At 40.0% G+C, this 15,114-nt stretch overlaps 1 protein-coding gene across 1 annotated transcript; it reads right to left on the bottom strand.

The window, feature by feature from the left end:
* Nucleotides 1-368: 368 nt before the first annotated feature.
* prodhb (proline dehydrogenase (oxidase) 1b) lies at nucleotides 369-14,911 on the bottom strand. Its single transcript, XM_044025987.1, has 14 exons — nucleotides 14,546-14,911; nucleotides 12,505-12,707; nucleotides 10,150-10,184; nucleotides 9,924-10,061; nucleotides 9,123-9,187; nucleotides 8,890-9,006; nucleotides 8,720-8,793; nucleotides 7,997-8,078; nucleotides 7,582-7,674; nucleotides 6,560-6,706; nucleotides 5,277-5,452; nucleotides 4,121-4,219; nucleotides 3,925-4,013; nucleotides 369-2,507 (listed from the first exon to the last, which is right to left on the bottom strand). Exons 1-14 carry the CDS (start codon nucleotides 14,909-14,911, stop codon nucleotides 2,317-2,319), a joined length of 1,875 nt encoding a protein of 624 aa, XP_043881922.1. The 3' UTR covers nucleotides 369-2,316.
* Nucleotides 14,912-15,114: the final 203 nt, after the last annotated feature.

Raw genomic sequence — 15,114 nt, 5'->3', positions numbered from 1 at the left:
ACTGAGTGCATTTGAGTCCCAATGTCGGAATGATGTTGAGAGGGTGCTGCAATGTCAGCAAATGCAGTCTATTGTCGAAGTGTTTTTCCCCCTATCTCAAGATATATAACCTACTTACATTTGCCACAGTATGTAACTAATGGACTATTCAGTCAATGGTTCAAGTTCCGATTAAAGTGAATGAAAACTTCACTTATGACTTCATGTTTACTTGGGAGGAAAGACATTACTGACAGATAAAAACTCCATTTATGTCTTTGCAAGAAGTTTTATTAGTATTTTATTTTTTATTTTTCTAACCTGGCTTCACCCCTCTGGCATGAAATAAAGGTTTAGCATTATCACATATGAAGGATTTGATTCCAGGCACAGGTTTTCTTTTTATTTGCCACTATGAGCCACTAATCTCTCAATTTGCTATCGAAAGATAAAAACACACAATAGTCCTGGCTGCCTCAAAGACATTGTACTCCTTATTGTAGGTTTGTCTACAGGCGCACAAACACTGGTTGCAGATTAAATAGCTGCTGGATTACAACAGCTGCAAGGCAATTCATTCTATGCGCCGCAGTAAAAATTACAAAACCTGAAAAACAATGCTTTGAAAAGCTGCTTCCCTGGCCTCACTGAAATCACAAGGACCCAAAAAGAAATAATAAATCCATACGATCCCAAAAGTCAGTCCACGTGGCGCCGGCAGCAAAGGAGCCCAAGAAAAATCTATAATCCATGCTGTCCTTCCCATCTTCCATAATATAATGTCAGTATTATTTCCATAAAGTCAATTTGCCTCAGCTGTGTGGTATAATGAGGTAAGAAGTAATAATAAAGGCTCAAAGAATATGAGCCCATGCTGGTTTGGTCAAACATCTTGAGGAATCTGGACGAACAGTTCCGCACTGTAACATGTCCTCTAAATCACTTCCACGCCATGTAAGAAGAAATGTGTTGGCGAACGTATACTCAAAGGCACATCTTTCATCAAAAGTAGACTTCATTCTTAATTAAGCTCAGCTCTGTGGTGCTTTGCCTCAGTAGAACATAACAGCCACTAAAGTTTCTTCTGAGTAATGATTAATGCATCCAATTTCTGTGATCTGCACTGAGCGCAGCATCATGGGTAATTAAATGATGGTCGACAGAGCACTCACTGCTCTCATAAAATGACAAGCCCGTAATTATCATGAAGCTTGGTTGCCCTCTGCCTCAAATACTAATTGTGTATCAATAATCACGTGGAATGTCACAAAATTAAAACCCGAAACAACCTGAGCTGTGCAAACTGCTCTCAGCTACAATGTCGTTGTCAATAACATCTAGCCCTTCTCCTTTTCTGAACTATATTTTCACTTTAAATTTGGCTTTTAATACAATATTCTATTTCTTTATTCATCAATAGAACAGGTCTATCAATTGATAAACAAGGATTACCTGCTTTGAACATTAATATTAAAATGAACAATTTGCATAATGCTCATCCATCAGTATGCAGGACCAAAAGGCAACGCACTAATTTATTATCCTCTTGCAGATTGTATTATTAATAAACAACATTCCTGACTTACAGGCAGCTGGGAAACAAAATGTGATTCATTCGCTGAATACTCAACACTGTATTCTCTCTTGTAACACTTCAGTGACCATTAATATAACTTCCCCCGGCTAATACAATAACAAAGAAAACGCATTTTTAGAAGAATAGGGATGTGCCGAGAGGAAACCATTCATATTCCTTTCGCGCTGATTCACAAATGGGCACGTCTGCCACAACAACGTCAAAGACGTCACACAAATGTACAGTAGGAAAAAGCCTTTTCTGGGTAGTGTCTGGTTGTCAGTGTCTAAAAAAAACGCAGGTGGAATATTGATGTTTCCTTTACTGCTTTTTAAATCAAGCTCTTATTTTTATTATTGTTGCCCCTCTCCATGATAAATAGGGTGATAAAAACAGAAGCCCACCCAAGTCTTGTTGACATTTTAGCGAGTCCTTTTGGAGCCGTTAAGATGCCCAGTTGAGGGACACCACAGTTCTTTAGGCAACGGGGAAGATGGAGGGAGTGATGCTTATGGATGCAGAGGCAGAAGGGGCAAATAAGTGAGCGTGCATGGACAGTGTATGTAGGCAGGGGTAGAAGTGAAGGTGGATTGTATCAGTGAGGAACAAGAGGAACAAAGTGTGGCAAACAAAAAGAGTCACACAACAGCAGGTGCATGTCCGGGAAGAGCTGTAGCACAGAAGAGACAGAACAGACATCAACCAGTAAAGATTTGGAAAAAATCTGCATGCTAACAGTCAGTCTCTCTTCTTCTGTGTTCTCAGTGCACAGGTCTGTAGAGAAGCTCCCCAGAGGTGAGCCTGCGTTTCAGCTCCTTCCACAGCAGCTCTCTCTCCTTTTGGGTGCCTTTCATGAAGCCTCTGTTCTCCTGGGCTCTCCGTGACAGGTAAGGCATAACCTCATTCATCGGCCCATAGGGGACATACTTGTAGACAGGGAAGCCTTTCTGGCCTAGGGGTGAAGTGGACGGGATGGGAGACAACACATGAAGAAACGGTAGTTTTGTAGAATGGCATGAGGACGATAAACATAGACAAAATCATGAGTCATGATGTTAAAATGTGACATTTGATTGACAAGGCTAATTACAGGTGCTGCATAAAAACTTTTACACTCTGGACAAACTCCTCAGAGCACATCACAACTGGACATCTATTTGATTGGCTTCCAACATTCTCATCAGCCAGTTTTCAGCCCCCTCACTTTAGCTTATTCTTATCACGTCCTCTGTCCCCAACAGGAGTCAAAACTTCAGAATTCTGATTAATTAAATTGAAATCGCTAAGAGATTTTGTTTTCGGCCATGCAATTTTGAAACAAATCGTGAAAACTGAATGAATACTAAAGACATAATAGCCACGCTTGTTTTGTATAATGAAGCTCGAACTGCCGCGTCGCTTGAGTAAGCGACAAAGAAACACATGTCTGTTTACATCAAAAGTGGTTTTGTCGCTTTTAACTCGAGTCTCTCATTGACAGATAAACACCTGCAGCTGCTGTCTTTAGCCGACAAACCAAGTGGCAGGAGCCGGCAGCAGTGCTTTGTTGAGACAGCTTGTCAATACGAAGGTGTCTCAGTTCATACGTCACATCGTGGGCCGCAAACTGACTTGTACATGTACACCTCAGAGGCTCCAGTTGGCCTGTGTTTCGCCTGTGTAACTCAGAGGTTCAAGGGGAATCAGCTGAGAGATGTGGAGGAGGATAATTAACACTAGTAGCTGTGTCCCAATCCAGGGGTAGTTTCCTTCTTAAGACATGGTGTATGCAGCTTACCCAAGTAGTGGGCTCCATTGGCTGCAGAGACAGAAATGACATGGTCTGGTCTATGGAGGAATTAACTATCGTGTCACCAGCTTGCCCCACCTTTACTACTGTCACTTAGCAACAGAGCTGCAGCCAGATGCATTTCAGACTACTAATAACACTTGCTGCATAAAGATTTGAACAGAAATTCACATTTTAAGGGGCCTTTGAAGTGGAATAGATGAAGCGAGGTTCTGTGGTATGACCCCTGAATTGGGAAACTTGGGCTAAAATTGGGCTACTTGTGTCCAGGTATTACTTATGTTGTGGGGACCTAAACCTGTTTACACAGTCACATTATGGGGACTTGTCTTCCTTGTGGGGACAAAAAGCAAGTCCCCATAACGTAAATTACTACATTTTAAGGTGAAGGTATGTTTTAAGGTTAGGCTGAGATTGAGATTAGGGTTAGGGTTAGGGTTAGGATTAGGATTAGGCCAGTAGTAATTGTGGTTATGGTTAGAGTAAGTCTCCAGGAAATGAATGTAAGTCAATGCAATGTCCCCTCATGTCATGAATGTCGAACATGTGTGTGTGTGTGTGTGTGTGTTTTGTTTCTTACCTAGTGGGAAGCTGATCTGATCACACATGCCCAGCAGCTGAGCAAAGTACACCTTGTTCTCCGTGGGTACGAGACCCAGCTCATTCATTCTATATGAGAGGGGGATACAATTAAATCCTAGTTTATACAGATCCACATCTCTATAGAAAATCAATAGTGTTTTCAACACTGTCCTTGGATCGAAAAGAAGTGGTACCTCCTTAAGGTGTGTTTCACTGTGCCTTCATTATGGGAAGCAACCATGACACTGGCATTTCTGTGGTGTGCAATCTCATCCAGCACATAATCTAGACACCTTACACAAGCAAAGACACACAAGGAAAACACTTTGTGACCTTTTTCTATAACGTTCACTAAAGTGAACTATTTTGACAACCGATCAATGGGTTGTCTTCGCTTCTTTACGACAGTAAACTGAATATATCTGGTTTGTGGACCACACATGTGAGAGCTTTTGCATTTCGAAGTTTGATAACACAATTCTCTGCATTAAAACAACCTATCAGTTCATCCAGACAGTAAGTGACATATTAATTAGTATAAATTGCTCTCATTAGTATGGGACATACTGTTTGGTGGGGGGGACTACCGTTCACAGAACTAAACTGTAAAAGTATCCCTAAACACTACACACATTTTTCAATGGAACCAATCCATTCTCGAAGGGACCTCAGCATGAGTTAATGTGCATGCACTTTACTCCTCCACCGTCAGCAGATTTTGAATCAGACTTCATGCTGGACTGTATCAGCCGAACTTTGTATCCGTCCTATGTTGATATTTACTTTTGAAATCTGATCGAGTGCTCGAGGAGCTTAGCCTTTCCTCCCTTTTGTGCAAAACATGTTGATATCCACAGGGTGAGGCCTTTGATGTTGCCTTACTGTCGATGTGTCAGGGAAAAAAAAAATGGGAGCAACCCTTGAGCTAGATGATTCCTGCAACTTGCACACAGGTGACTCAATGGCGTGGAAGCTTGCTGACACAAGATGATAAACCTGAGAAACTTCAATTGAAGGACCACTTCCTTAAACTTAAATCCCTGTTCTGTTCACTGCAGCAGAAATGTGCCTGTAAGGAGGCTGGTTTATGTGTACATGGGAAAACCAAAGAGAAGAGAAAGTGTTTGGAGTGAGCTCAAGAAAGTAAACTTCAAAAGTGTTTTCTATCAGTAGCAAAAGTCTATATAGAGGACAGTTTAAGACTTAATAAGGGGTGGAACTTGCAGGGTAGCTCATGATACAATAGAAGGGCCATAATAATGATAATGATACGGTCTTTCAGAGGTGATTGATGTATTATTTCCCGATTTGGACACCATCAGCACCAATAAGCAAAGTCCTGGCTCCTACCTGTGGTACATTCTATTAGTAGACTCATAATCAGTGTTGATTGGGTCTTCATAGCCAATCTTTCGGGCCCTTTCTCGCTCCAGATACATGTAGGCTCCACGTACCAGCTTGGCAGCAAAACGCCAACGCTCACGCCGTGACAGTTCTACATCCATAGTCACGTTATGATAGGCTTCCTGTGAAACAGCCAATGCATGGTCAAAACCTATTATATGTGTATGTGTATATATATATATATATATATATATATATATATATATATATATATATATGTTTATATATATATATATATATATATGCATACATATATAGACAAAAAGTGTGTTAAAGACTCCAAACTGTTCAACACCATAGCATATTAGTGATATCATGCCCTTGTCAACTCAATCAGACATAAGTTTGTTGAGAGAAAAGTGCTCGATCTGTCACAAGGTGATTTTTTAAAAAAAAAAGAAAACAACTGTCAGTACCTCATGGATAACATGGACATGTTTAGCAAACGTTAATTGGAAACATTTTTTACACAAGGTTTCGCGGCGGTAAATGAAATGAAGGTCAACCAACACCCTATCTGTTCTCCCTGACTTAGAACCGCCAAGCATAAAACAATCAACGCAAAAACTGAACAACAGAAATATAAGGCAAAGTCTCTGTGATATGTAAAAAACATTAGTAATGGTATGTTGTACTTCCACTGTCAGTCAAACAGCACTGTGTTGACATTGGTTTGTGTTTGTTTCTGCTTAGCTGATTATAAAAGAAAAAAAAAAAGCATTCACAACAACTTGTCTCGATTAATTACATCGGCGGCGAACCAGCAGTGCATCTGTTATCACAGCAACTAATTATGAGAAATATAGGACACACAAGCCTTGTCTCATTTTCTTTTATATGAGCATTCAATAGGAAATGTAATAAGATAAAGGGCAGCAAAAAGACTCAATCGGAACAAGGGCCTTTCTACATGGAGTTTGCATGTTCTCCAGCTTTCTCCCACAGTCCAAAAAACATGCAATTGGACACTCTAAATTGACCCAGGTGTAAGGATGAGAGGGAATGGTTGTTTGTCTCGGTGTGGCCTTGGGCTCGACTGCTACCTGAGTTTAGTTTGAATATTAATCAGTATTAACCTCCTCTTGGCCTGTTGCTGTTCTGATTATATGTTTAGGGTTTAAAAGCCACTCTACATGCCAGAGCATTGTCTTTATAGAAGTGTTACGATTTGTGTGCACATTTTAACACATTTGAACATCGAGTTGTGTTTGCCAGCTGTGAGCTCTTACCTTCAGGTAGCATTGGTACGTGTTAAAGACGACAGCCTTTTCTCGGTTATAAATCCTCTGCATGTCTAATGTCAGTTTGCTGATGGCTGGCTGGAAGTAAGTTTGCTCTGCGTCTGCCAGCAAGCAAACACCTTTCCCTACGGCATGCTGAGACACAAAAACATCTGATTCATTTGTATAATAACACCGAGCAGTGCTTACAACAGTGTTTAATTAATGGTAGAATTCAACATATGCAATTTTTTTTTGTTTACAAGACAAATACAGGCTGAGGAACCATTCAGATGCAGTGTGTAAAAAGGCTTTTTTTTTTTTCTCCCCTCCTTGGCTACACTCCTGTAACTCATCGTCTTAAAACCATAGCAGCACTCCTTTGTTTGATGACCACACGCCTCCAGAGCTTCTGCACCAGTGCCACGCCATCGACAAAGTCTGAATTTGAATAAATCTTACTGAACCATTTCACTGTCACGGTGTCCTCTTCAGGCTTACAAGCCACTCACTATGGGGGGGCTGCAACAATTCATCTGTTAATTATTCATCAATTACTAAAGAAAATGTCAACTATTTTGAAAATAGATGAACCACTTTAACTGGGTTATACTGGGTTAAAACATTGAGCCTATTTCGTTCATTTCAGCTTCGTAAAGATAGTTATGTTGTGGTTTATTGCGTCTATACGACAATAGACAAAACAAAATATTGTCTTTTTGACATTTCAGCAACACTTTTATGATGCTTTTTGTGCCAAACTACACACATATTAATTCGACAGTTTGAATGAACTCACTCACTTTTTCGCTGTGTGCACTGAAAGGGGCCAGAAACACAAGTGTGTCACAACAAACCAGTACAAAACTGCTCTTCCTCTCATTTGTAAGTTCTTATTACACGCCTCCATTAAACATAATGAATTTGCTCAGGCAAAAGGTGTTGCATCTGAATGGCCCCTATTTGTTTTGTGCAGATAGAAAATGTCACATTAGTATGTATATTAGCATACAGCCATTTTTCTTTTTAACCTTAGCTAAGACGTCCATCCGCTGCACCGTCCTCTTCAACTGTTCCTCCTCCTCTGTGGTGAAATTCTGCAGCAAAGGCTCCAGCATCCTTTGCTGAGTAAGCAACCAGGAGGAAACACCAATGATCCAAATGAGCATGAAACCCATTAATATCTCTTTACTTGTCTGTAATCTCGGGTCAACAGACGTGTAATTAACACAGCACTGTTATTAGCCAATATCTACCATTACTTAGCATCACTGTTATCCATCATTGGGAAATGAGGTGCTGCTGAATCCTCACATCTCCCACCTGGTTTTTTCACTGCATAATGTTGTCCTCTCCACTGTGTTTAATTCATAGTGGATCTATATGGGTATATTGTTAACTTCAGCTCAGTTGTTTCCACTTAAATCAGTGTGTAATGTGACTGACCTTTAGATTTGGAACAACCAGGAGGTCCGGTACCTTTGCTCTGTGATCTAATAAGCTGTTCCAGTCAAGCACGTCAATGATTCTGTCGGTGAAAGGACACAACGGTATCATAGCAACAAAGGAATACACCCTGTATGATCACTCGGCAGCATCAAATGTCCTTAAAAACAAACTTTAAAATATGTAATAATAATAATAATAATAATAATAATAATAATAAATAACAATGTTGCAAAATATTGTGTTCTTCCCTTAGTGTCAGAGCGACTAAACAGCCAAAGTTTGTTTATAAAAAAAACTAGCATTAACATATTTTCTAAGTCTCTTGATATTTTTTCCTCAAAAAGCAATATTGTTTATTTTGTTTCCCTGGTGGACAAATAATGGAGAAAAAAAAAAAAGATACTTTAATATATTTCCAAGATGTGCAACACTGACATTATTTACTTACATGATTACACTATACTCATAGATTTGATTATATGGGTGGGCAATGAAACAATAACAATATTTATTAATTAAGTGTATACTGACAAAAGTAAAAGTTAAATATATGTATCAATATGATGTGTATACATTTGTGTTCTTTTCTGTCTAAATCTGTTTAAGAAGTTTCTTCAACTTTAATTCAGGAGCTAAAATAATTATTTGATTATCAAACTAATTACTGAGTCATGATTACCTTCTCAGCCCTACATGCTTGTATGTGTTGTTGTTTTTTACCGTGAGTTTTCCTCTTTCCTGCTAGAAAACCAGCCATAGAAGTCACCTTTTGCACCCAGTTTGGTCAATAGTTCCTGGATAGACATTAAAATTCAATTTAAAAATGTTGCATACAATAGCAGATACTTTAGCATGTGTAGTTAGGTCTATAACACTGTATGTAACTGTACCTGTAGTTGGTTTAGGTCCACCTTCTGCTCTAAGACTTCCATACCATGTTTCCCCTGCTGCAATGCCAGGAAGTTGAAAAATCGCTGCCATTTCACAAGGACCTCTGACAATTTGATCTATTACATAAAATACAAGTATAAATAATAATGATACGTTCAAGTCAGTCTTCTCAACATCGTCCAAAAGAGTACCAGCTGCTACATGGACCATTTAATCCAACGTTACAGCCTACCAGAACCTGAGGTTGACCTAGAGCAGTCATTTTGATGGCAGAGAAAGCGTCCATTGAACTCTCACCTACAAGTCAATCAGATAAAAACATTAGCATGCTTATAAATACATGTCTAGGGAATGCATGTAATTGCAACACACAACCAGTCCACGTGACCAGTGGTTGACAGAAAACTTTTCAATAGTTATATAGCAAACTATATACATATCTAGCTTGTTAAAGTTTTTAATTCTGTAAAAGGTATTGCTACAGAATGACTTCCTTTTTTAGGTTTGCTTTGCACCATTTAGCAGTGGTGAGCATACACAGACATTTGGGGCGAAAATTAAAGGCAGGCATGTCCAAAGTGTTGTCTGGGGCCAAAAGCAGCCCGGCCCTGGGGAATGAATTTCAGGTGGACCTCTACATGGACCTCCACACATTATTGTTTAATTAATTTCTATACATAATCTTCGATGCAGCAACAATATAATTTCCTCTATGGACACCCTTTGGGACAACTTCATTACAGCATCCTTTTTGGAAGGGCACCCATCGGAACAAGGGCATCTTATAGCGCACTACATCTACTAGAAAGGCACTCCTTTTAAAACAAAGCATTTTTTCTGCACCCTGTGCACACCACTGACATTTAGGTATTAGTTACAAATACTGGAATAGTGACCATTCCCACCACATGATATACACTAAGGTGTTTTCAGGGAGTTACTGATCAGTTACACCAAAAATGCATCGCTGACAGCCAATCCAGACATGATGTAAAAATGTATGAACAATTTAGTTTGATTCTTCTTTACTTACTGGAGGCGCTGATGCATTTGATGAAGATTTCCATATTCTGGTCACATTTGCCCTCGTTGCTGCAGACCCCAGTCACTCCTCCACGACGGTCCCCAGATTGTTTATGCTCTTTAAAATCTATCTCTCTGTTGTTTTTGCCTGAAGGTGAAAACACATTTCCGCACCTATTACTTCGACTTACATCATACGCCGAGTACACAAATGAGAACAAAACAAGGCAGCTTACCTATGCTCTCGTTTGCTGCAGAGGATTCACATGAGCTAAATTAAAGGGAATACAGGAGGATGAAATTAGTGAACACGCTGCGCTTGAGCAATATTATAACTGTACAGTCCTTTGCGTCACGATTTCAGCAAGATGTTAACAGTTTAGAGTCAGAGGCTCATATTGTGTTCAGCACACCTATACGTAAGGATCAGCCACTGCATTAAAAAAAAGGTGACTGGAGTTAGTGTTGGCGCTGAACTGCACTGCTGTCAGTCTGCTGACCCTACAGCGAGGGCAGCTGTAGCTTCACTCAACACATGAATAAGTCACGCTGAGGACGCTCCTGTAACTGAGCAGATGACTGAACAGTGAGTATGCAGGACATCAGAGATGCCACCGGGCTTCAAAGCTGGGAAAGCAAGATATTCTCTTAACGTGCCATGCCATTTGGCAGCAGTGCAGATCAAAGCATAATGTGGTCCTGACAGAAAACTCATACCCATTTTTGGAAGCTGCCATCAGCACAGCCATTGTTTGGCCATGTGCGTCATCCTTTACAAACAGCCTTTGCGTAGTTCAGTCAGTTGCTTTTTACTGTTGTCTTGAAAAGTAGACTACATTAAAAATCAATGAAATGTTAAAACATGCATATTAGTCACCAATTATCTTTGCAGCATCAAACCACATTTCAGAGTTCTATCCTCACGTGTAAGAAATGCATTATTATTACTATTGGCAGCTTGCTCACAATAATGTCAGAACAGAGGCTTGCATTATTAAAATCCAAACCGTAAAATGTGTATTATTTATAGCCTGCGTATCTGAAGGCTGGCATGTGAATACCCTGCTCTCAACATCAAACCAGGACTCTGCCTCTGTTCCTGATCTCTTCATTCTGTTACAAGGAAATGACTTATGGTGTTGTTGCCATCTTGACAGATCAGTAGAGAGGCCTGTCAGACCCTGCTGCCTGAACTCAAGCTGTCTTAATGCACCTTGTCCTCCATCCTCACGGTGTGTAGGTGCATGTCTGCCAAATAAAAGCTCTCTAGCCTGAGGTTTGATGCCTGTTTTGATGAGCAGGGAGGCACCATGACAATGTAAAGCTTAGAAGTGATATCTTAGTTGGACAAAAAAAACAAACTCCACTGAGTTAAAGTAGTTGATTGTTGATGTGACAGATGACCAGAGGCAGTTCCTCGCAACACATCATCTCCAGGGACATGTATGTGCAGCTGCTAAGTCTAACAGCCAATAAGAGCACCCTTTCTGTCGAAGCTGCCCCGTGATTGGTCAAAATCGATCTTCATGGGCCAAATTTCCTGAGGGCTAGAACTTAAGCCGGAGTGCAGAAGGCTATGTCCCTCTCACATCACTTGACCACATCATGTTGAAAGATTATATTTGCATTATAGATCAATAACGCTGGAGGCTCCATCACCTTATAGAATTTAGACAGACATAGAGCAGTAACAAAGGATGACCTTTCAGGCATAATGTGACGTTGCAATCAGGTGTCACTCTGCATCATCTAACTCAAAACCTGATTCTTAAATACCCACAAAAAAGCTTTTATGCACTACATCTGGTCTTAAGAGAAATAGAATTGTGTGAGACACAAAAGGACAGTATTTGTGTCTCTTTTACATAACATGCTAAACATATCTGACAAAAAACACTTTGCTTTACTCTGCAACTTGGCAGTGAGGCAGCCTCAGAGCGTCCACATTTAATTTTGGACTACATTATGTCCCAGTTGCTCATCACGCATGGATGCCCACAGCCAAACCATAGCTGCCCAGTGACGTTGCTTGCTTCAGGTTTGTGCTATTATCCAAGTTTGCATGAGCTCATGGGACAGACACCCACAGCCTTTTGCTTCCCATGTGACACGATTCCTGACAAGTGAGAAATTCTCTCCGGCCAGCAGCTCCTGAAAGGGCAGCCATGACTGAGCCAACAAATCATGTTGTGGTGAGTGTTTATTTCATGGCTGTTACAAAATAAATCTATTTTTGACATCAAACAAGAGCAAAGTATTGAAGCTTATATGTTGTTGTTTTTTAACTTAAACACTAGGCATGGGAAGAAATAAAACTTTAATTTAAAGATTTTCCTTAAAATATACTCTGAAATCACTTTATCTTGCACTTAAAATAATTATTTTGTGTTGCACGTAGGACACATTTAAAATTGAAAAACAAGAGTCATGAAAAAGATAATTATAAATCAAGACATCAAGTCACTTAAGTGAAATATTAAAACATTCCTTCAAATCACCAGAATACAGTTACTGTGGGTGCTTTTTATCACAATGCTTGATAAACCCAAACTCAAAACTGCACTGAAATGGTAATGCTGTGACTGTCCTACTTGCTCATTTCTGGCTTCTCCTGGCTGATATCTTTCTCCACACAATAGTCCAGTATGGAGCCAACACGGAAGGCCTGATTCTTCTGGATCAGTGGCCTGACAGCCTTCTCATCTTCACCGGCCACAAACTGACCATAAAATGTTATTTTCATGAACTGGTTGAAGGTTCTCTGGCCCAGAAGCTTTTTACATAGATCCATTATCTGAACAGAAAAGAAGAAGAAGACATTACATCCACATTTGATTCCATGTATAATTTAATGAATCATAATGTCCACAGAAAGTGCATGTTTAGAAAACGATAGATGAAGGACAACGGGTAAAAAACTAAACTTGATGTTTCACAAGCACATGAATTCAAATTATGTTCTCAACACTGGGCTACAAACCACATTTAAACAACTAGAACTGGCAAAAAGTGAAATAATTGAATTGAAGAGCCGTTGAGTGTTCATCACATTTGCTTTCAAAACAAAGCTTTACACTCATGTCATCATTAATATTGCAGTGCAGAGAGAATACAGAATTACACGTCAGGTGTAGCACTGTAACTTTGATGCGTCACGCCTTATCCTGAATAGAAATTGACTGTTGAATTATGAAGAGTGCGCTGCGCCGCTCCACGTGCTCAATGTATTGATACTGCATGTAACATGCATGTTGTAAGGGTTGCGTACAACAGCGATGGTTGCTGGTCTTTGAAACAGGGAAAAGCTTATTTTACGCCCAGTTATTTATACATGAATTCTGCCCTCTGAATAAAATTGCATCAGACAATAAAATTTCATCTCATATTATGAGATAAACAGCTAATTCTGAACAAACGTGTGTGGTTGATCACGTTCCAGTGCACTTTTAGTCGTGAAATGTAAATTGAACAGTGACAGTACAAATTGCTCAATGTATTTTATATGAAGCAGAGCTTTACTTGCTGTTTTGGAGCAATTGCCTCTGGTGTAGAACTGATGGAAGTCTTGGGAAAAACAGACTGTAACTTGAGAGGTGGGTGTTAAAGATATGTGAGCCTAAGTCACAGACAGTTAAGACCTGTGCTGACTGTTCACCGTCTCCATGCAATACACTTCAAACTATGGCTGGCTTGACGAAAGATCTTATATTTGATCAAAAATAAGAAAACAAATGGTGCAACTTTTAGCCCATGAAGAGAAAAACTCTTGCACTTGAAGGCATGATTTTTATTTGCTATACATGCAAGTAACGTGTTAGTTATACTGTACATGTTATGTAAGACTATGTTGTCTGGATACTTTTCTGCCATATCTTTTCTTTTGATGGAATCTGCTTTTGCTTCATGACGCTGTACAGCAGGGGTCTCAAACTCAGGTGACCTGTGGGCCGCTGACTCTCGTCTGGTCAGTCGGGGGCCAGTCAAGTAAAAAAAAAGCCCAACTTTTTTGGGAAAAGCAAACTAGTGGATATGAGCTCAAAATTACATATCAATATGCTGTATTAATTCCTTTTTTTTATATGTACTCTTGCCTCGTATGAGCTTGTCTGTCTTTTATCCATTATTCTGTACAGCACTTTGGTCTACTGTGTTTGTTTTGTGCTTTACAAATAAAGTTGGATTGGATTGGATAATTGTTTTAATATGCAACAATAAAAACAAAACATATTTATGATGCAACATTAATCTATTAATTTCAAAATAAAAATATACAGAAATGTGGCCCCAGGGCCGCCAGTTTGAGTCCCCGCTGTACAGTAATTCCATTTTTGTTTGTCCTATGTTTTATGTCAATTACAAAAATATAATACATGTTATAAATATTTATTGTTATACTTATTCCGGCACTTGAGTACCAAAATAAATAATTGAATGCTGTCTCATCTAATTTTAAAAAAATCATCAAATTGTATTTTACCTCTATAACGCGCTAAAAATTGAACTGGAGATTCACTTGAAGAATTATATCATAACTCAATCCACAGTCCCGATAGCAATTAGATATTTTCCCAAACCATTCAGCCCTAACAGACAGACAGACAGAATAAAGTTTATGGTAAACGCCTCATTTACCTCTTGATTCTTATCGACCATGATGTCATAGGAGCAGACTTTAAAAACCACCAAACCTCTGAGCAGCTCTAATGAGTCTTTGCTTTTATAAGACTCTCGGGTCAGGTCAAAGTCCACAGAGATCTCATTAGGAGCTGTGGTGGTGGAGGTGGAGGAGGTGCTGAGGTTTCTGCTTTCACTCCCCGGTTGTTTTGGACAGTCCAGTCGTGCTGAATCCCGCTGAGTGTGGCTGCGGCTGCTGACACGGTCCCTCCGCTCGGTGTGGGACCGTGCAGTGAAGCAGAGCCTCCATCTGATCAGCAGCCAAGTACGGGGAATGTCCACCCCAGGCCGCGTCAGTGCCCGAGCAGCTTTGACAGAAAACATCAGCCAGGAGGAGGAGGTCGTTGTCTGCAGTGAAAACACAGAAGCCCGGAGCCGTCGTTGGCCGTGAACGACACTGTGTGAAACAGCATGTGAGCGACTGTCAGTCAAATTTGCATCAGGTGGTTGGTGGATCAGCTGTGATGTAATAACACACACACCCAGACAACCTGCACAGGTGCTGCTACTTCAAACACACAAACTAA

Source organism: Solea senegalensis, linkage group LG5 (assembly GCF_019176455.1).
Source record: "Solea senegalensis isolate Sse05_10M linkage group LG5, IFAPA_SoseM_1, whole genome shotgun sequence".
In the NCBI taxonomy this organism is placed as follows: Eukaryota; Metazoa; Chordata; class Actinopteri; order Pleuronectiformes; family Soleidae; genus Solea; species Solea senegalensis.
The sequence above is the reverse complement of the archived record's forward strand: the minus strand, read 5'-3'. Positions and strand labels throughout refer to the sequence as shown.